At 40.4% G+C, this 21,888-nt stretch overlaps 2 protein-coding genes across 6 annotated transcripts in view; both read right to left on the reverse strand.

Annotated features, from left to right (window-relative positions):
• Positions 1-749: 749 nt before the first annotated feature.
• Positions 750-9,058, reverse strand: LOC102080694 (uncharacterized). The gene is made up of 13 exons (XM_019363321.2): positions 8,933-9,058; positions 7,085-7,152; positions 6,895-6,992; positions 6,610-6,732; positions 6,414-6,522; positions 5,363-5,426; positions 4,050-4,090; positions 3,743-3,927; positions 3,533-3,616; positions 3,192-3,424; positions 1,153-1,257; positions 1,030-1,074; positions 750-886 (listed from the first exon to the last, which is right to left on the reverse strand). The coding sequence occupies exons 2-12, from the start codon at positions 7,146-7,148 to the stop codon at positions 1,044-1,046; spliced, it is 1,137 nt and encodes a 378-aa protein (XP_019218866.1). The 5' UTR covers positions 7,149-7,152; positions 8,933-9,058; the 3' UTR covers positions 750-886; positions 1,030-1,043.
• Positions 894-21,888, reverse strand: part of LOC112841711 (uncharacterized) — a 35,920-nt gene continuing 14,925 nt past the window's right edge. Inside the window, exons 9-13 of one of the 5 annotated variants that reach the window (XM_025901522.1) lie at positions 21,772-21,855; positions 21,439-21,671; positions 20,404-20,508; positions 20,281-20,325; positions 894-928 (exon numbers count right to left, since the gene is read on the reverse strand). In XM_025901522.1, coding sequence (XP_025757307.1) covers positions 20,295-20,325; positions 20,404-20,508; positions 21,439-21,671; positions 21,772-21,855 — 453 coding nt within the window. In that variant the 3' untranslated portion in view covers positions 894-928; positions 20,281-20,294. The other 4 variants (XM_025901514.1, XM_025901519.1, XM_025901517.1 and 1 more) reach the window with 4 other exon arrangements.

Genomic DNA, 21,888 nt, shown 5'->3' on the forward strand with positions numbered 1-21,888 from the left:
GCACTTTGTTCCTTTCTTTAATCTCCGACATTTGTGTTACACAACTTTCCACAACTTGCCGAGAGCTATTCCCAGCATCCATCATTTATAATTGTGTTCCTTTGTCAGTTTTCTGGCCAAAGTGAGTCCAAAAGTCTGACACTTTTGTGAGGTTTTGTTGCCAGCAATAGGCGATGACATTTGATAAGGAAAGGTTTTTCTCGACATTGGGTACCTGAGGTGAGAAAACAGAATGCCAGGTGCATCCTCAGTGGGGCCAGGTGTGTTTACCGTATCGGCTATAGGAGGGCTGTTCACAACGTGGGGCAATGAAGATGAGCAGAGAGAGAGAGTCCCAGGTGCCAAGTTGGATTGACCGTGTTTGGACTTGTCACCATGGATATAACATGATCAAAGGTTACTTATTGATCCTAATTACTATATTTCAAGCAGTACTGATCAACACGTGCTCATAAAACAAGTGGCACAAACCTCGTTAATATAATTGTACATAATATTTGACCTAAATATTTGAGTATTGTGATATGTGAATATGTAGATTAGAAGCTTAACACAGTGATTCCAATGTATAAAACACTCCAGTACAATATATATATAGTGTATACGAGCATATATGGTTACATAGCATATATGTCAGTATATGTCCAGTGTATACAGGTATATATGTCATAAAAAATCCTTAACAGCAATCCAAAGAGCTTGGAAAGAATACTGACTGGACTTCTTTGAGTTTCTTGAAGACGTTTCACCTCAGAGATGAAACGTGAAACAAAGAAGTCCAGTTGCTTTTCTTTCCAAGCTTCTCAGAACGCAGCGATTGTTTGATCAAGCTTTCTTGATTGAAGAGAGTTAAAGTTGTTTCCTTCATCCCAGAAATGACGTCTGTCTGCAGGCCAAAAAAAAAAAGAACATGCACTTGTCCATAAAACTTCTGAAAACAGAAAGACTGAACTGAGTTTTGAAACCAAACAAGAACAATCATGGTAATTCATTTTACAGTTTGCAGACTCTACAGTGAAGCTGACCCACCTTGCTTCACTCCTTCATTGTTTGCCTTCTTCAGATGAACAGACCCTGCAGCAGAGACGCACACATTAAAAACTGAACTCCAGGCAACAGAAAACAAAGAGAGGCACACTGATATGTTCTTACAGAGCCTTGTAGAAAGCCTTCTGGGCCATCATGTGCTCTCTGAAGATATTGATGGCTTTAAATACATCCATATGATCCTGATTCTCCTTTATCACCTTTTTGTACCTGTGTCACAGAGAGAGAGAGAGGGAGTAAAAAAGGCTGTTTGTTGTCATCACAAAGAGAAAAGTAAAACACAAAAGCTCAAAAGTTGAAGAGCAGAGATGGCACACTAAGAAAAAAGGAAAATTTGGGACATTTAGGATCTCACTGTGGTTCCTTTCTGCATCATTGTTCACCCTCCAAAAGGACGGGGGATGTAATCAGCTCTGTTTGTCTGTCTGTTTGTTTGTCAGCAGTCTAGTGTCCACAGTTTTCAAGACATCATGTCCAGTAATGTCACACATGAAACGGCATAGAGAGAGCTGTGCAGCACACTTTATTTTTCACTATGACGCTCTACGATGAGGCTATAACTTCACAAATATATCTTAAAAGCTCAAGTTTTTACAGCCAAAGATGGGTGAAGATAACGCAATCCCCATGTTAATAATGATAATACAATGTGATGTCAGCACACTTTTTAGTTCTGTAGCTCATCTTTGTAGTTTGTTTTTAAACATTTTCCATCTCTTTTTTGACTTTACACCTCTCTTTTTCGTCTGTTCCTTTTGGTCATTTTATAGCTTATTACCTCTGTGTTTAAGTTTTTGGTAGCTTTAGCGGCAGTTTGAAAAGCATTGAATGAATTCTAATGAAACTTTGTTGTGGTGTGGAGTGGGTTCATGTTAACAATCCATTAAAACTTGGCTTAGATCCACTGAGATCCCCAAGGTCAACTTAACGTTTTATTGGTGTGAAATTGAGAAAAAGCCTGATAACCAACAAACCATGATTCTTACATGTGTCGTGTGCAATTTCAGTACAGTATAATATTAGATGATATTACATAAGATAGTAGTAGTACAGTAGTACTCTTCTAAAAATCCAAAACCAAAATGAATAAATAGAAAATACACAACGATTCCCTTAAAAGTAGATACTGTTCAGAGAATGAGCGGCATGGTGGAGGTTTGTGTTCAGTGCTTCTTCTTTTAGTTTATTTTCATTTTCATTTGTGTTGTTGTTTCTTACAATATTAAGTGCCGTGAGGTGACTGGTGTATATAAATAAAATGGAACTGAATCTCATTGTGATCATTTGTGTCTCACTGCGGGAGTTTGATACTTGTTTTTGTTACTTTGTGTATTTTTTTAGGTCATTTTAAATCTCATGTTGTTGTTGTTACTTTTTTCCTTTGTGCCAGTTTCTGACATGTTTGCGTTCACGTGTTTTTGGTGGTTTTACGACTAGCTTTGGTGATTGTTGTGTTTCTGGTGATTTTATTTGCCTTTTCTCGTCAATTTGTGTGTGTTTTTGATATTTTAAATATTGTTTGGTTGTTTTTGAGTTCCTTATGATCAATTGTGTCTCCAGCTGTTTGTTGCTTTGTGTCCATTTTTTCTTTTTGGTTGTTTGCGGTCTTAATTTAGTTTGTTGATAATTTTCTGTCTCATTATGACTCATTTTGACAATTTAGTGACTTTTTTGGTTGTTTTACATTTGCCGTTGGTCTTTCTGTATCTTTGTGGGACCAAACCCTTTGTCCCTCTAAGTCTATTCATTTACTCGTTCATGATGTTTGTACAGTATGTGTAAATACGAGGGCAATCCCAAAAGTAAGATCTCCTATTGTTTCAGAAACACACACAACCATTCATTACATCATTTTAAAGCTTGACGACTTATTTATTTTTCTACATGATCGCCATTTTGGTCGATGCATTTTTGTAGACACTGTGGCAGTTTTACAATGCCCATCTCATAGCCGCTCGTGCAGTGCGCGACTGTGTTTTGGGACCAAAGAGGGTATTGCTGGTTGACTTTGTGTCTGTTGGGACCACAATAAATGCTGACAGATACTGTGAAACACTGGAAAAACTGGAAAAGAGGAATGCCGAGTAAGTATTCTGCACGACACCGCACGTCCAAACGTCGCCCGTCAAACTGTTATGATGTACCTGTTTATCCAGGTGACCTCCTTCATGCTGTCTTTGCTCCACTTCTGGTAGAAGCTGTTAGTCATGGACCTGGACATCAGCGGCTTGCGAAGCAGTTTTTGAGCCAGGAAGTAACGTAGACAGGACCGGGCCGACAGAGCCACTAACCAATAAACCGGCTCCTCCAAAACCACAAAGTGGTACAGTTGGAGAGGATAATAGAGGCCCTGTGGGGGAGGTGAAGCCAGGAGGCTCTGATGGACAATACAAAGTGAATCACAATTAATTTAATTCATTTTGCATGAACTGTTTTGTTTCAGTGGTGTGTTTTTCTTTTGACTGCTGCAGGAAAATGGTTTCACCTGGTTTGTGCTGCTGTAGAGTTTAAGTGTGTCCAGCAGCAGTGGCCTAATGTCGTCAGTCTCCTCTAGATTACGAATCAGGACCTGCAAGAAAAGTCAAAGAAGGAGCCAAAGTCTGAAGGTCTATAAAAGAGCTGGTCTGGAAAAAGGTTGTGAGAATTTAAAGCATTCACAGCCGCTGATTCTGGGATAAACATGGTGACCTCATACCTCCAGAGTGCTTCTGACTCGGGTCAAATACAGCGCCTCCTGCTGCATGAAGCTGGAGTAGCACTGCTCTGTCACACGACCAGACCGCAGCTCTCTTATAAAGGAGTACGAGTGGAGGATCTCCTCTGCTAGTGCATCGCTTTTGCTCCAAAGGACATCAAACAAATCCACGCCGGGGACAATACCTGAGTGAGCAGGCGGGACACTAGTGAACGTACCTCTAAAGCTGCAGTTCCTCTAATGGCCACTAGGGCCATGAACACACAGGTGTGTATGAATGAGCTCAACAGTGTTGTTAAAGTCTCACCTGGTTCAGGTTTCTCCTCGGTGCTTTCAATGACAGCAGAGCTGAAGATAAACAGGAGATCACCGTGAAGAAAATGTATAAGAGTCTCCATAAACAAAAAATAAAAAGGAACCCATCCAAGCAGCCACAGGGCAAGACAGGTCACGACTCTTTCAATCAATTTTATATCTTTATAATGATTTTATATCACTTTATGATTTTTCTCTGTCTTATGTTGGTTGTTTCTCCTCTCCTTACGATCATTTGTGTCTCACTGCGGTCACTTTACAAACATTTTTGGTGCTTTTGTAGCCCTTTTTAGTCTATTTGTGTCTCTTAGTGGTTTTCTGTCACTTTCAATCAGTTTACACATTCTTTTTGTAACTTTGTAGCTCTGTTTTTAGAATTAAGTTTTTTTCTGTTTTGTTGTGGTTATTTTACGTCTTTTTTGGTTGCTTTATGTATATTTTGCTCATTTTATACATATTTTTGGGAACCTTTGTTCCATTTCGTGTATTCATATCTCTTTCTAATTGTTTTCAGTCTCATTTTGGTTAGTTTTACTTTCCTGAAGATCATTTTTCTCTTATTGTGGTTGTTTTGTTCACATTTTTGGCTGTTTTGTGTGATTTTATGTTACTTCAGGTCATTTTGCATCTCATTTTGGTAACTTTGTAGCTTTGATTAATTTATCTGTATCACTTTTTAGTTTTCTGTCTCATTTTGTTTTTTTTTGTTAATGTCATTGAGGTTGTATTGTGTACATTTTGGTTATTTTATTTTTTTTTGAACATGTTTTTGCAGAATTCAATTTTAAATACCTGTTCATGATTGTTCTTGCCTCACTAAATTTGTGGTCCATGATTTATGTCCATGTATGACTTTTTTGTGTGATTTAATTTGCTGTTTTGCATTTTTTGCTGTTATGAGTTTCTTTCTATGACAGTTAGTGTACATTTAGCTGGGATATTTCAATACAGCTCTTTTGCATTACGCATTCTTTCACAGTATATAATCTTTTGTTTTTTATTTGTTTCTATTTTAAGAAAAAAAATGTACACGTGACATCTGTTCTCGTCTCTGAATGTAAATTTTAAACATCACAGATTTCATTTTCCGTACTTTGTTGACTTTAACAGCACTGTGGTTTAGTGTGAGGTCAACTTAAAGGTCCTTCTTGTAATTAAAAAAGTAGAGCCCAGCCCTGCTTCAGCTCCCGTTGGTATGTCTTCACACGATGTTAATAGTTACTTTGATGAATTTAGAAAAGTTTTAAACTCTTTTAAATACAGGATTTTACAGTAAATACTTTGAAGAACCTGATTATTGCCTACCTGGCATTCATGGAGCAGATGTAGAACTTGAGCTCGTCACACGGGGCGCTTTGCAGCTTTCCATCTGAGTGCGAAGCAACACAAGAAACATTCTGATTTATTTACTTTAACTTTCTTTAAAAAAACAACAACGCAGTAACCGTGGCAGAAATAGCTACGTTATCTCCTCAGTCAAAACAGATGTTTATGTTCAAATCTTGCTCACGTCAGACACAGCATGAACTAAACCGATCTGAACCTAAACTGATGGACATAAAAAATCCCTGATGCTTATTGCAAATCAAGAAAGAGGCAAAGGACATACAATATATGTATCATTATTAAGCTCAACAAACATCAGCTACCATACATGTGCATTTAGCAGCACACAGTGTGATGCCTGATAGACGTCTAACTGCTGTATTTCCCTGGGAGAGAAAAGAGTGCAAGATAATGTTCGTCAGATATGGAGAAAGATGCAAAAAAAAAAAAGACAGGACAGGAGACAAAGAAGAGAGTTTACAATCAAAGGTAATGAGTGCTCAGTGATGCTTTATAAACTGCAGTTTTAAAGATTGGATCTTCATTTTTAATCACATATTGGATCTGTGTATGACGTGTTTTGAGTTCTGTGTGTTCATATTGTAAAATGACATGCAAAACAAACTAAGTACACTAACGTTGAGTTGAAAATACTCTGCAGTTTAGTCGAGGATAAACAAGTTAGTTTGCAGTGATGTGGTGAATTCACAGTAAATCACTGTGTTGGACTGGTGCACAGTGGCTGTGGTGCTCATGGTCAGTGTAACAGGACAATAAGTAATCATTTGAATTCCACTTCTATGCAGGTTTGAAAATCAGCCATGGTAACTTGTGTAACATCGGCTTACATGTTGTTGAATTCAGCTGGCTAAATGCACAAAGATTAGCAGCACAGGAACAAACAAACAAAAATCAGGTTGCTCTCTTCGTTCCTTCTGGTAAAATAAGGAGTGTCTCCAATTTGGGTTTTTTCCTGATTGCAACACACAACAATTCATCTCTATTATGAATCTGTGTTGTGTTTAACTACCATTAGGTGTCATTTCCATACAAGCCCCAGCTGCTCCTGCTGTTTTTGCCCCACTGATCCAGCTGCTGATGCTGAAGGGCGTGTCATCAGTCCAGAACCAGGAGCCGTTCTTTAAAAAGAAAAGAGAAAGGCAAATGGAGGAGATGCTCACAATAAATGACCCAAATTGCACGTGGCAAAAATGACCATTGCTAACCTGTTGCTCCTGGTAACCGCCCAGCCACACATGAGCGCTTGTGTTTGCTACCTGAGCAACAAACTGCAGATCCTCTGGCGTGTGGATGGATACAAGGTCACCTCCAGACTGAGAGCATAGAAACTGAAAGACACACACATTAAAATTGGTTTAGAATTTAAATTTTAAACAGATTTATTTCAGAAAGTCACAGAAACGTATACAGAATTCATGTCTGATTCTCATGTTAATCTTTAAATGACACATGATATCATGATGCGATGATATATTTGTCAGCCTATTTACATTGGCATCACTCCAGGAGCTCCACACTGGGTAGAAAGACAAACATCTCCGCCCGAACAGGAACCACCGAGGATGGCATGAAAGCAAAGAAACTGTCCCTGGTGACATTGTAGGGAATTATACACCTATTAAAACACACATGTACACATATTCCTGCATTTTAACGTGAGTTCAAGTCATTTTTTTCTACCTAAGGAGGACACCAAGGCTGATGATGTGATCAGGAGGACAACTGGGAGCACGCACACCATCATGGACCTGTATCACAAATACACACAAATTTTACACAGTTTTTAAGTGGGCTCTGTTACTAAAGAAGAAAGAGAATATGGACACATAGATGAAGATAAAAGAGACAAATGTTTAGTTTTAATCAGAATCATCACAATACTTTGAGGTTTGCCCTGAGTTCCTAAAGGCTCTGGATCTTGTAGGGCTGTCTTGGTTGACACACCTCTACAATGTTGCATGGAGCTCAGGGGCAGTACCTCTGGATTGGCAGACCAGCGTGGTTCGCATTTTCAAGACAGGTGAACAGAGGGTGAGCTCAAACTATAGGGGGATCCCACTTCTTAGCCTCCACTGGAAACTCCATGCCAGGGCAGTGGAAAGGAAAGTCTGTTCATTATTCGAACTCTGGATTCAGGAAGAACAACGCTGTTTTCATCCTGCATCATTGTTACATATGACGGGAGAAGGGAGTGGGGGATCGACAGATGGATTGGTGCTGTGGCTGCAGTGATGTGGATGCGGTACCGATTTGTCGTGATGAAGAGAGAGCTGAGTGTAGAAGCAAAGCTCTCAATTCACCGCTTCATCTACGTTCCTACCCTCACCTATGGACAAAGAACGAGATTGTGGATACAAGTCGCAGAAACGAGTGTTCTCCAAAGGGAGGCTGGCCTCTCCCTTAGGGATAGAGTTCAGCCATCTGGGAGAGGCTCAGAGTAGAGCTGCTCCTCCTCCACATCGAAAGGAGTCAGTTGGGGTTGTTCGGGCCTCTGACCAGGATGGATGGATTTTCAGTTTTTGTTTTTAATTCAGTCTAATTTCAATTTGTTTCCAGAGTTGAAATCTTTTTAACTACTATCTTTTATTACTGTATGGAAAGACAATACAGGCATTACAATATAAACACCGAATGTCTTGAAGGCAGTTCACTCAGTGTTGTAGAAACATAAATAACTAAAATAGGAGGCACTGAGAAATAATTATAGACTCAAAAGACTGAACAATATAGATCTTCACTGAAGTCACATAACAAATCACTCATTGAGAAAAAAACCCAACCCAAATGGGTGTACGCAATCATGGTTTTTCTAAGCAAGCCAGAAAAACCGGAGCTCCCTGATAACATCTGTGCCGCCACCGAGAATATGCGATTTCACAAAAGGGCTCTTGCCACATCTGAAGGGAATTACTAAACCACCATGATGGCAAAAAAAAAAAAAAAACCCACAGTAAATGTTGAAGTACAATGTAATCACAACAAGGTGACTGTAGGTTATTGAGAAAAAAAGAAAAGCAAGTTTATGAAAGACAGAACAAGTAGCACAAGGTGAGAAGAATTATACCTCCAAGTCAAACAACCTGACTAACAAACTATCTCTGGACTAATTACACTTTGAGTACATTTTAAGGTGTGGCTCTCTCAGTCTTGGCAGGCTAAATACAGAACTAGGTGATACCAACTGGCAGCAGCCTAACTGTTGAAGCTGTTGTGTCATTTTCCTACATCATAGCATGTGACGTACCTTATACTCCTCTTTGTTGTCTGCATTAAAAATGTACAATTAAGTTTTAAATTCAGACACATGTTGTCCAATGAACATTCAGCTTTAGCTTCAGATCACAGAAATAATTCATGTTGTTCCAATTTTTTTTAAAAAGGCAACATTCATGTAATGAAATTAAACACACTCGACTTCGGCCACTAATACGGTTTCTGTCAAACAGAGTCAGACAGTGTGGCATTGCTGATTTGAAAATACATACAAAGCTTTACATCTATATATTTGAATAAGACCTCACTGCTCACCTGAGTTCAGATAGAATTCCTGTGTCAAAGCCTTCTCGAGCTCTCGTCTATCATCCACAGCAGCTGCCACGTTACTAGCATCCACCTCTCGGGTCCTTCCCCTTTTGAGTCTTTGAGCCAAAAACCAAACCACAAAAAACCCCCCAAACAAACATCTGAGTGACAATGAAATGACAGCGCTTCACGCCTCCATGTTGTTGGAATGTGGATCTGCAGGTGTAATTTTTGGGGGTGGTTACTTCCTGGAGGAAAATGGTGAAATGACTAAAAGAAAGGAGATGTAACTGACATCACATAGGAACACATAATAGCATCTCCGGGTTCAGAATCTTCCCCAAGAATATTTTGGCGTGCAGACTGGAGCAGCCAGGGATCAAGTGCTTGTGCCGCTACTGATTAACTACTGATTAAATGTAGAGTGATTCATAAACACATAGGCTGACATGACTGTTTGGAGATGATCCAATTTTAAATCTGAATATAATGTATTCACTTATTTAAATGTGAAAGTGTATAATTAAGACAAGTTAATAGCAGAGTTATTACAATTGTTGTCAGACATTTGCATACATTCGTCAGGGAAATGAATGTCATGGTAATTTGGAGCTTTCTTTGAACTTCATTTTTCAGGATTGTAAAGTGTACATCTTTAATGTAACAATATCACCATATATAAACATAGATGGGTTGTTGGTGACCTGGAGAATCCTTAAAGTTTCTTTCTTTGTAACCAGAGAGCAAAACTCTTAAATCTCTCACCCACTTAGACTACATTGTCCCTCTGTTCAACACTTTGGTTGACACTTGATTTGCCCTCACCATGGTTTATTAAAGTGGTACAGTAACAGGGCAGTTAATGTAGTTAATAATCATACATACACAAATACACTATGAACCTACACTGGAATGTTTTTATATATGAGAGTCACCATGTTAAGCATTTAACCTTTGTATTTAGGTCAAATATTATTCACATGTATATTATAAGATTATGCCATTTGCTGTATGAGCACCCATTGATGTGTACTGCTTATTGTAAGATTCAATAGTTACGACTGAAGTGTGACTCTCGACTGTGTTGTGACCTATTGTGAGAAGGAAAAGCAAAGGGTTAATCAAGGCTACCCAAATATTGACTTTAAAGCTTTTTAAAGGTTTTGCAACTTGTACAAACTCTGTGTTTGCCTTATATTGTATTATCATGTTTGTTTCCACATGTTCCAGTAAATCACTGCACCCATTTCCCATTTCCAAACATGCTGACAGAGTGAGATTGACTTCCTTGTGCAGGTTAATGAACAACAGTCAGTCACCTTCAGGTTTTGAATCTGTGGTTGGAACATTCAGGAGCTTTCTACCTGATGGGCTTAGCAGTGGTTATAATTACAGTGACTATGCTGGGGCTTTGTTGTGTATGCTGTGTACAGTTTGAGCTGCAAAGTTGTGTAAAAATGGCTATTTAAATAAAATTTAATTGATTGATTGATTTTGGTGGCTCGGTAATTTAGTGGTTAATAGTCACCTAACACACATTCCTAATTGCAGACTGGGAGGAGGCACAAATCCCCATCGGGTGTATCAGAAAGGGCGAAAAAATCTGTGCCAGATTAATTATTTATATGTTATTATGCTAATTTCAGTGATTACTGTTAGCGTTTTTTGAGCACAATCTAGTACAGTACTCCATTTTCTTACTACAGTACAAAGTGAAACTGTGCAATGATCAAAAAGACTTTAAGGTTTTGCAACTTGCTTTCAACTTGAATTAAGTGTTTTTAATGCTTGAATGAACTGTTAACTGGCTAAAAATACCCCCAAGCATTCCTGTAAAGATGGTCAGGTACAAGTACTGGATACATAATGAGTGAAAAGAAATCCCCCCAAAAACCCAACCAGAAAAAAAAAAATTTAAAGACCTTCAGGAATCTTGGAGAGCTATCGCTCCAGACCATCTTAAAAGTGAAAAAAAAGTCTGGCAACTTGGAAAGAAAACATAAAGAAAATATTACAGAAAGGTGGCTCAAGAGTTTTGTACAGCACCGTACATGAAAGTGTAATTAATATTTGCAAGTAATCTAATCTAAGTAACTATTCAATGAGAGGTACTTTTAACAGCTCTCTTATTTTCAAACTGGACGCCACCACAGATTGCTGAATTTGATTGGGCGCAGTTTTCACACCGGAGGTCCTTCCTGACACAAACTTTATATAAAGTATTTAAAACTATTTAACTATTTAAAATGTCGCCTTAACCCTCTAGGGTCCAGGGTATAATTGGCCATTTTTGACTACTTTTGACTTTACCTCTATATTTCACCTTTAAAAACTGTTTATCTTGCGATGTTTGGTATCATTATCTTCAGCACAACCTCAAATATCTGAAATTTGAGTTATTTTTTCATTTAGGCATACTATATTAGCACAATTGATCTAAATTCAGTCAAAAAATTCAAAATCTGAGTAGAAAAAGTTATATTTTTTACTGTAAAACCCACAAACATGTTTTACGAATCATTTTCGCAACTTGAAATGCAAATAGAAATTGTACATTTTTAAAACATTATGCACAAGTTTTGCAAACAACAAAGTTGTGTGGTACTATTTACCTAAAAATGCAGCCAAGGCCTCAGGCGTTTTTTATACAACCAATTAAAACTATTTACAGAACAATCAGGTGTGCTGCATCAATTAAGGAGCACCAACAGTAAAATACTCACATATGTATCGATCACAGAGGATTCTTCTCTTTCCTGAACAGGAAATTATTCTTCTTGGATGATTTTTATAGGATTAGCGCAATAGCTGCTGATATACGGGTGAAATATATTTATATCTATACATAAAGAAGACCTCATTACTTACCTACCTGAGTTCAGAGTTCAGATGAGTTCAGATTTTCCTATAGCAAAGCCTCACGCTCTCCTTTACATGCGACCTTACTAACAGCACAACTTCCTGATTCTTTTAAGCCCTCAAGCTTAAAAAATAAGAAAAGCAAACACTTGAGTGACACTCAAGACACAGAGAATGTTGTAGCTGTTAAAATTATCCTGTTGTTGGAATGTGGATCTGCTGCTGGAAGTTTTACCAGCGAGTGACTGGAGCTCTCTTTCTAGTCCCTGTCAGTCCCATTGCTGAAGGCTTTTCAGGGAGTTTTTAGGACATCCTGATAATAATGAATCACAGTAGTGTGTGTGTGTGTGTGTGTGTGTGTGTGTGCGCGTGCGCGTGCGTATTTTATGTATATAGATTTTTTTTTATTATTTATTTTTTTGCCTGTCCCGTTTGGATTTTTAGTCATCAGAATTGATTTTCTTTACCAAGTGGATCATCATGGCCTTGCCTTATTGGTTCATTTGATTGACCTTTATTATAATTATGTATTTGTTTTATTTTATTTTCGGTTCTTACAGACAGGACAGACATGACTGGGGGATAGGACAGGGAGAAAGACAGAATGAAAGAAAGAGAGGGAGAGCATGAAAACAGAGGGAGAAGAGATAGTGAAGGGGGGGGGGGGGGGTCACCTGGATCACCTGTCGAGAGAAGCAAAAAACAGAAGAGAAAACAAAATAAAAAGAGGCAAAGGAGTTTGCAAAGAAAAGCATCTGGACTTCTTTAAGTTGCTTGAAGACGTTTCACCTCTCATCCGAGAAGCTTCTTCAGTTCTAAGGTCAAATGGCCGAGAGTCCCAGATTTAAACCCAGTGGGAGTATCCCCCCAAAGAGGGACAAAGGACCCCCTGGTGATCCTCTAATCACATGCGCCAAGGTGTGAAAGCGGGTGTGGGACCTAATCAGCCAGGGTTTCGGGTGAGCTCATTGTGAAACCTGGCCCCACCTTGTCATGTGAATTCCTGAGGTCAGATGGCCCAGGATGTGAGTGGGCGTTAAGGCGTCTGGGAAGGGAACTCAAAACTGGATTATAGATGGCAGACAGTTGGTGTCGTAAACCACCGCCTCTGTTCAAAGATGGTCGCTCACAGTGGACATAGATGGCCTCTTTCACTCCTCTTTCAAACCATCTGTCCTCTCTGTCCAAAATGTGAACATTGGCATCCTCGAAAGAGTGTCCTTTATCCTTAAGATGCAGGTGGACTGCTGAGTCTTGTCCCATGGAGGTGGCTCTTCTATGTTGTGCCATGCGCTTGTGAAGTGGCTGTTTGGTCTCTCCAATGTAGAGGTCTGGGCATTCCTCACTGCACTGTACAGCATACACCACATTGTTAAGTCTGTGTTTTGGAGTTTTGTCTTTTGGATGAACCAGTTTGTGTCTGAGTGTGTTGCTGGGTCTGAAGTACACTGGGATGTCGTGCTTGGAGAAAACTCTCCTGAGTTTCTCAGTGCTTCCTTTACATGTGTGTGTTCCTTCTTTTTCCCTTCAGGCTTTTTCCCTCTAAGCCTGAAGGGAAAAAGAAGGAACACATACATGTAAAGGAAGCACTGAAAACATGCGGTTATCCGAACTGGGCGTTTATAAAGTCAGCAAAGAGGCACAGAAAAGAAGATCAGACACCAGCGAGGGAGGATAAGAAAGACAGACGCAACAACATTGTCATCCCCTATGTAGCCGGTGTATCAGAGAAACTCAGGAGAGTTTTCTCCAAGCACGACATCCCAGTGTACTTCAGACCCAGCAACACACTCAGACACAAACTGGTTCACCCGAAAGACAAAACTCCAAAACACAGACTTAACAACGTGGTGTATGCTGTACAGTGCAGTGAGGAATGCCCAGACCTCTACATTGGAGAGACCAAACAGCCACTTCACAAGCGCATGGCACATCATAGAAGAGCCACCTCCATGGGACAAGACTCAGCAGTCCACCTGCATCTTAAGGATAAAGGTCACTCTTTCGAGGATGCCAATGTTCACATTTTGGACAGAGAGGACAGATGGTTTGAAAGAGGAGTGAAAGAAGCCATCTATGTCCACTGTGAGCGACCATCTTTGAACAGAGGTGGTGGTTTACGACACCAACTGTCTGCCATCTATAATCCAGTTTTGAGTTCCCTCCCCAGACGCCTTAATGCCCACTCACATCCTGGGCCATCTGACCTCAGGAATTCACATGACAAGGTGGGGCCAGGTTTCACAATGAGCTCACCCGAAACCCTGGCTGATTAGGTCCCACACCCGCTTTCACACCTTGGCGCATGTGATTAGAGGATCACCAGGGGGTCCTTTGTCCCTCTTTGGGGGGATACTCCCACTGGGTTTAAATCTGGGACTCTCGGCCATTTGACCTTAGAACTGAAGAAGCTTCTCGGATGAGAGGTGAAACGTCTTCAAGCAACTTAAAGAAGTCCAGACGCTTTTTTCTTTGCAAACTCCTTTGACTACGATGACCTGGATGACTGAGAACCTTCACAGACAAAATAAAAAGAGCAACATAATAAGTACAACACCATCACTATAAACTAGCTGTTTAACTAACAGTAAAAACAGTAGATACTAAATATTAAATGTTATTGTGCAGTAAGCAAGATCGACAGCGCACAATGTGCTTTGAGGTAGCAGCCAAGAAAGGTGTCGTTTGTGTCTGTGAACACCTGTGTGGATCAGCGCGCTTGTATTCCAAAGGTTTCTCCATGTAACTATCTGCTAGGGAGTGTGGGGAGCCACAGCCCCGTCCCCCACGGCATGAAGCAGCTATGGAGGAGATCCAGGCCCCAGACATCCGGACGGCCAGAGTACGAGAACCCGAGGAGGACCACCAGAGGGGCAACCGTGCCCCCCTCCTGGGAAGAGCTAACGAGAGCCCCTGATGAGGGGTCACCCAGCATCCATGGAGCAGAGGCCAGAGGGGGTTGCAGTGACGTGCCCATGGGCTCTGCCAGCAACCAGCTGTGCCAGAGACGACCAAGCTGACTTCCGGTATGGCGGAAGTGCAAGCAGCAGGGTAATTTAACAGCTTCCAGCGGCTCTGTTTTTCCCCCTAGGATTTACCCGGTGTAAAGTTGTAAAATTGCTAAAATAGTATGAAAGGGAGAAATAAAAGAAAAACAAGAGCAAACATGCAAACAAATGCTCAAGAAGACCGATCACTTGCACGCAAAAGCGAAGGCTGCTATGCAGACGTTAGCAAGTTAGCCAACCAAGAGACCATGGAGGCCATGAAAGCCAGTATAATTGCCAAAATAAAGGAGGTTCACGTGGATGTGAAAAGAGAAGTTGGAGAAGCAGCGGGACTACTCAAAAAAGAAATATCAGACTTTAGAGAAGAGATGAACGAGAAGCTGAGTGTTATTGACACTGACTTGAAAGAAATGGCTCAAAGGATTGAGGAGACTGAACGGAGAGTGTCTGAAATGGAGGAACTTTGTATGGATGTAAAAGAAGTGCTCTTCCACACACTTGAACTACAAGAGCACCTTCGGGCACGGCTAATAGACTTGGAGGCACGCTCACGAAGAAATAATGTACATATTCATGGCATACCGGAGGGTGCAGAAGGAAATAATATACTGGAATTCACTGACAATTTTATTAAGACCGAGCTGGGACTTCCCGACACCCCGCTAGGAATACAAAGATGCCACCATTTGTTAGGCCCCAAGCCTCTGCAGGAATCCAACCCGAGATCTGTTGTTATAGGTTTCCTTGAGTTTAAGACTAGAGCTTGTCCTCCGGTCTGCATAGACAAAAAAAGACATTCAGTATAAAGGGAGACAAGTTTTTTTTAGTAAGATTATACCAGTGACACCTTGGTGAAGAGAAAGGCGTACGCCACTATCCAAAGAGTTCTAAAAGAAAAAGGCCTTCGTTTCCAGACACTCTACCCGGCAGGCCTACGAGTTTATTTTAACATTGGACTGGTAATCTATAATGATGCACAGGAGGTGACTGCCCATCTGGGGAGAAGAGGACTGATTGATGCTGGAAACCTGATACCCGAAGTAGAACTGCCGGGGATAAGGATGAAACAATCACCATGGGAAACTGCAGATGTACCACGTCGCAATAGAGAGACAAGAGTACAACGTATTCAGGAAAAATGGAAGAAATTCAGACACAATGCAAGTACCATTTGAGGATTTCCTCTTTACAACCACCTATGTAACTTTATGATCAATATAAACTTTCCTCATCTTTGTAAGTAATCATGACCCCTTTGGCTGGAAACCCCATGCTTGTACCTTACCACATGCACGGTTAAAGTAATTCAGAGTTTACAGCCCACATTGCGAGGGGCTCCCTCGATTTCAAGGGACTCCCCTCTGAACGTAGAAGGGAGTGATGCACTTTATAAATGGAGGTCTTTTTTGTTGAGGTATATTTTCATTTGTACTATTGGTTTTTTAGTGTATAGACCGATATCTGTTTACATTTCTTTTTGCCATCCCAGGTGCATCCTCAGTGGGGCCAGGTGTATTTACCATATCGGCTATAGGAGGGCTGTTCACAACGTGGGGCAATGAAGATGAGCAGAGAGAGAGAGTCCCAGGTGCACACTTAGCAGTGCCAAGTTGGATTAACCCTGTTTGGACTTGTCATCGTTGGCCATAACACGATCAAAGGTTACTTATTGAACCTAATTACTATATTTCAAGCAGTACTGATCAACATGTGCTCATAAAAGAAGTGGCACAAACCTCATTAATATAATTGTAGATAATATTTGACCTAAATATGTGAGTATTGTGACTTGAACATGTAGGTTAGATGCTTAACACAGTGATGCCAATGTATAAAACACTCCAGTATAAGTACATATATATATATATATATATATATATACACACACACACATATACATATATATATATATATATATACACATATATACACACCAATGTTCCCTCTAATTTTTCATGTGTCTGAGCGAACACACAAACTCCCTGAGCGATCCCTTGGACCACTGTGAGCGACATCAGACGTGTGCACTGTGGTCACGCCAGCATCGAATCCATCCAAGTTACATGGTTTATTAAAATAATCAAATTACAGCATTTACATTTATGTTAGACTACTTTTAATTAACTGCTTTAGCCCACTTACAATGAAAATTTAAAAAATCTTGTTCATGACCTGTGTGGTATGTTAACACTATTGGAAGTAAAAATAACTTTAACTCCAATTTTGAAAACACAACTTTCTTTTTTTTTTTTCCATAAAGCTCTGACTTGTATTATGAGTCTGTGGTCTGTGAGAGAGTCCTGTAACTCTCTGTCTGCCAAATACAGTATATAATGACCAATGTTGGGCAATTAATTATATAGTTACTACTTCAAAAAAGTAACTCAGTTTGGCAAACAGCAAAGTTTTTTGCAGCTATTTATTTTTTTTAATGCAGCCAAGGCGTTTTTAAATAAACATTTCAAACTATTTACAGAACAATCAGCTGTTCTGCATCAAATCTGATGCCACACAAATTATTTGTGCCACACCAAAAAATAATTTCTGTCCACTATGAGATAAAGGAGAGCAACAGCCTGATCAGTGGCGGTCCTAGCCTATTTGGCGCCCTGGGCGAACACTCCCTCTGGCGTGCCTATGCCATCCCCAATATGCGCTGGCTGATGTCGGGGCAGCATGAGTACGAGTAATTTTTTATTTTTTTTTGCCGATGCCCGTTATGCCGCCCCCACCACGATGCCGCCCCGGGCAACCGCCCGTGTCACCCGTATCTAAAACCGCTACTGAGCCTGATACCTGCAGGCCTGACAGCAGGAGATGTATCACTCCTGTAACACCTGTAACATTCAGCAGTCGCCTCATTGTTCTGACACACATGGCAAAACTATTGACTACACTACACACTAACTACACACTAACTACACAAGATTTCCGCTAAACGTCTCAAATCTCTCACATCTCAGAACGCCGCCGTCACTCCTAAAACTTCCCCCCCGTTTCTTAACAACTAGATGCCACGTTGCCATATCATTTTTTGATTGGTCGACATGGTACTTTTTTCGACCAATAGGAAAGGGTGGGGGGTTTTTTGGTTTTGTTTTTGCTCACAGGCGGAGAGCGCTTTCGAGCGCTTTCCTTATAAAACGCCGTTTTTACCGTTTCTTCCCGCAGTAAATATAAACAACGACAGTATTCAGGAAGAAAACCAAACATTGCAGATATTTTTATCATAACTCTGATTTTACGTGGTCTATCAACACAATTTAAAAACTGGTATAAAGTCCACACTTTTTCCGTCTGTCCTGCTCACATCTCCAATGGTTGTACACGTTGTCATTAACATGGCTTCACTGCACATCAGCCACGCCGCTTTGCTAGCTAAAACACCGGTGTCGGCACATAAGGACGCTGTCATAGCCTGTCAACGACGTTGATTGGAATGTGAATCGTATTATTGGCTGGACTATAGGATAAGGTGGCATTGTTCTAATCCCATACAGGAGCAGCCAGTCACTTACTGACTAACACTGCAAAACAGAATTGTTAAAGTTTTAATTTTAATTTCAATTCAGGTTAGAGTTTTTTTGTGCGCAACGCAGATTTTCTGTGCGCAGAGACCGTGCCAGCAGTTGACAATTGCGCACGTGCGCAGCTTAGAGGGAACATTGATACACACACACACACACACACACACACACACACATATGTATATATATATATATATATATATATATATATATATATATATATATACATATATATATATATATACACACACATATATATATATACACATATATACACACACACATATATATATATATATGTGTGTGTATATATGTGTATGTATATATACACATATGTATATATACATATATACATATATATATACATATGTATAGTGTATACGAGCATATATGATTACATAGTATATATCCACATTGCAAGCAGGTCTGGCCTGGATCTGGTGTCAAACCGGCACTGCTGGCTGACTTCTGCCATGATAAGACGTATGTCATCCAGATATGGGTCAGGCCTGGCATAGATGGCACTGTCTATGTGATGGCATGCCATATCTGGCCCAATTGTGGTTTGGTTTATGTGGCTCAGGCTCATAGAAAACAGGTCTTCCCCAGATCTGGCATCAAGCTGGCACTTCTGACTGACTGGTGTCATGGCAGGGTGTACGTCAGCCAGATGTGGGCCAGGTCTGGCAATGATGGCGCTATTTATGTTCCTATTTTCCTATTTTAGTTAGAAGACCCAAATGCCATGTTGCAATACAATACCTCTATAGTAGCCAATGTTTCAAATGCAGGTTTGACAGGTTTGTGAGTGTACACTTTATCTAAACCTAGTGAGGGTTTACTCATGTTCACCACCGGGTGACTGTAGCTCAGGAGGAGCTACAGTGAGTGGGCGCCTTAACGCCCACTCACATCCTGGGCCATCTGACCTCAGGAATTCACATGACAAGGTGGGGCCAGGTTTCACAATGAGCTCACCCGAAACCCTGGCTGATTAGGTACCACACCCGCTTTCACACCTTGGCGCATGTGATTAGAGGATCACCAGGGGAACTGAAGAAGCTTCTCGGATGAGAGGTGAAACGTCTTCAAGCAACTTAAAGAAGTCCAGACGCTTTTCTTTGCAAACTCCTTCGACCTCAGGAGGAAGAGCAGGTCACCTACTGCTTGAAAGGTTAGTGGTTCGATCCCTGACTCCTCCAGTCTGCATGTCAAGAGTGTGAATGTGTATAAATGCAGTTAAGAAGCACTCAGTTTAGAGAAAGTGTGTGTGTGAATGCTGTAGAGAGCACTTTGGGTAATCTGGGAGAGTAAAAAAGCGTTATATAGGACTCAGTCAATTCACTGTCTGAACAGAGCTTTGGCATGTTACTTTTTCACTATTATGTTCCGGCACATTTTTTATTACATGGTTTGATTAAGGTACACATTAGGCTGACATCTGGGGCCACAGCTGAAACTGTTCTGGGCCAGCAGTGTGTCTGCAACTGGCCCTTGGCTGCACACAACAGTATGAGGGCCATGTGTAAGCACATTGTGTGGCCCAGATCCGAGCCATACCAATTTTGCTATGTCAGTATATGTCCAGTGCATAACAGGTATATATGTCATAAAAAATCCACAGCAGCAATCCAAAGAGCTTGGAAAGAATACTGACTGGACTTCTTTGAGTTTCTTGAAGATGTTTCACCTCAACGTGAAACAAAGAAGACCAGTTGCTTTTCTTCCAAGCTCCTCAGAAAGCAGCGATTTTTTAACCAAGATTTCTTGATGGAAGAGAGTTAAAGTTGTTTCCTTCATCCCAGCGGTGACGTCTGTCTGCAGGAAAAAAAACCAAACAAACATGCACTTGTCCATAAAACTGCTGAAAACAGAAAGACTGAGCTGAGTTTTGAAACCAAACAAGAACAATCATGGTAATTCATTTTACAGTTTGCAGACTACAGTGAAGCTGACCCACCTTACTTTACTCCTTCATTGTTTGCCTTCTTCAGATGAACAGACCCTGCAGCAGAGACGCACACATTAAAAACTGAACTCCAGGCAACAGAAAACAAAGAGACGCACACTGATATGTTCTTACAGAGCCTTGTAGAAAGCCTTCTGGGCCATCATGTGCTCTCTGAAGATATTGATGGCTTTAAATACATCCATATGATCCTGATTCTCCTTTATCACCTTTTTGTACCTGTGTCACAGAGAGAGACAAAGAGGGAGTAAAATAAATACTGTTTGTTGTCATCACAAAGAGAAAAGCAAAACACAAAAGCTCAAAAGTTGAAGAGCAGAGATGGTACACTAAGAAAAAAGGAAAATTTGGGACATTTAGGATCTCACTGTGGTTCCTTTCTGCATCATTGTTCACCCTCCAAAAGGACGGGGGATGTAATCAGCTCTGTTTGTCTGTCTGTTTGTTTGTCAGCAGTCTAGTGTCCACAGTTTTCAAGACATCATGTCCAAATTTTGTGTGATGGCAGACACCAATAACAGCTCGAGGCATTTTAACTTCAATTTAAATCAGTTCAAAATCAATCAAGGTCACACCAAATATGAAAATCAGTAAAAGCTTTATATGACCTGCTTCACAACCATGTACTAGGACTTGGGGTTGGAAATAATTTAGTCTTGACCTTCATTGTTAGCACTGAAGGTAAAAGCTGACCTCGAAAAACATTTTTGAAAAAAACTTTGAAAAGTTTTGAATGAATTCTAATAAAACTTTGTTGTGGTGTGCAGGTGGTTCATGTAACATTTTTTTTTCTTTGTTCCAGTTTCTGACATGATCACATTCACATGTTTTTGGGTGGTTTTATGTCTCTTTTTGGTTGTATTGTCACCTTTTGGTGATTTTTTTCCCCTTATACTTCCTTAGAATCATTTGTGCCTGTGGATGTTTTTTGTTGCTTGGTGCCCATTTTTGTTTTTGGTTGTTTGCTGTCTTTATTTAGTTTGTTGATAATTTTCTGTCTCATTATGACTCATTTTGAATTTTTTGGTTGTTTTACATTTCTTTTTGGTCTTTCTGTTTCTTTGTTGGACCAAACCCTTTGTCCCTCTAAGTCTGTTTATTTACTCATCCGTGATGTTTGTACAGTATGTGAAAATAGTGATGATCTACCTGTTTATCCAGGTGACCTCATTCAGACTGTCTTTGCTCCACTCCTGGTAGAAGCTGTTAGTCATGGACCTGGACATCAGCGGCTCTTCAAGCAGTTCTTGAGCCAGGAAGTAACGTAGACATGGCCGGGCCGACAGAGCCACTAACCAATAAACTGGCTCCTCCAAAACCACAGAGTGGTACAGCTGGAGAGCATAATGGAGCACCTGTGGAGGACGTGAAGCCAGGAGTCTCTGAAGGACAGGACAAAGCGAATCACACTTTTAATTTCATTAAACTGTTTTGTTCCAGATACATGTTTTTGTTTTGACTGCAGCAGGAAAATGGTTTCACCTGCTTTGTGCTGCTGTAGAGTTTAAGTGTGTCCAGCAGCAGTGGCCTTATGTCGTCAGTCTCCTCTAGATTACGAATCAGGACCTGCAAGAAAAACCAAGAAAGGAGCCAAAGTCT

This window comes from Oreochromis niloticus, linkage group LG3, assembly GCF_001858045.2.
Source record: "Oreochromis niloticus isolate F11D_XX linkage group LG3, O_niloticus_UMD_NMBU, whole genome shotgun sequence".
NCBI lineage: Eukaryota > Metazoa > Chordata > Actinopteri > Cichliformes > Cichlidae > Oreochromis > Oreochromis niloticus.

Bases quoted from the DNA above. Each gene is read 5' to 3' on its own strand.
- LOC102080694 (XM_019363321.2), bottom strand. From the start codon at position 7,148: ATGATGGTGTGCGTGCTCCCAGTTGTCCTCCTGATCACATCATCAGCC. The intron at 3,928-4,049 runs GTGAGACTTTAA...CTGCTCACTCAG, and splicing joins CGAGGAGAAACCTGAACCAG to GTATTGTCCCCGGCGTGGAT. The intron at 3,425-3,532 runs GTGAAACCATTT...ATTGTCCATCAG, and splicing joins TCTACAGCAGCACAAACCAG to AGCCTCCTGGCTTCACCTCC.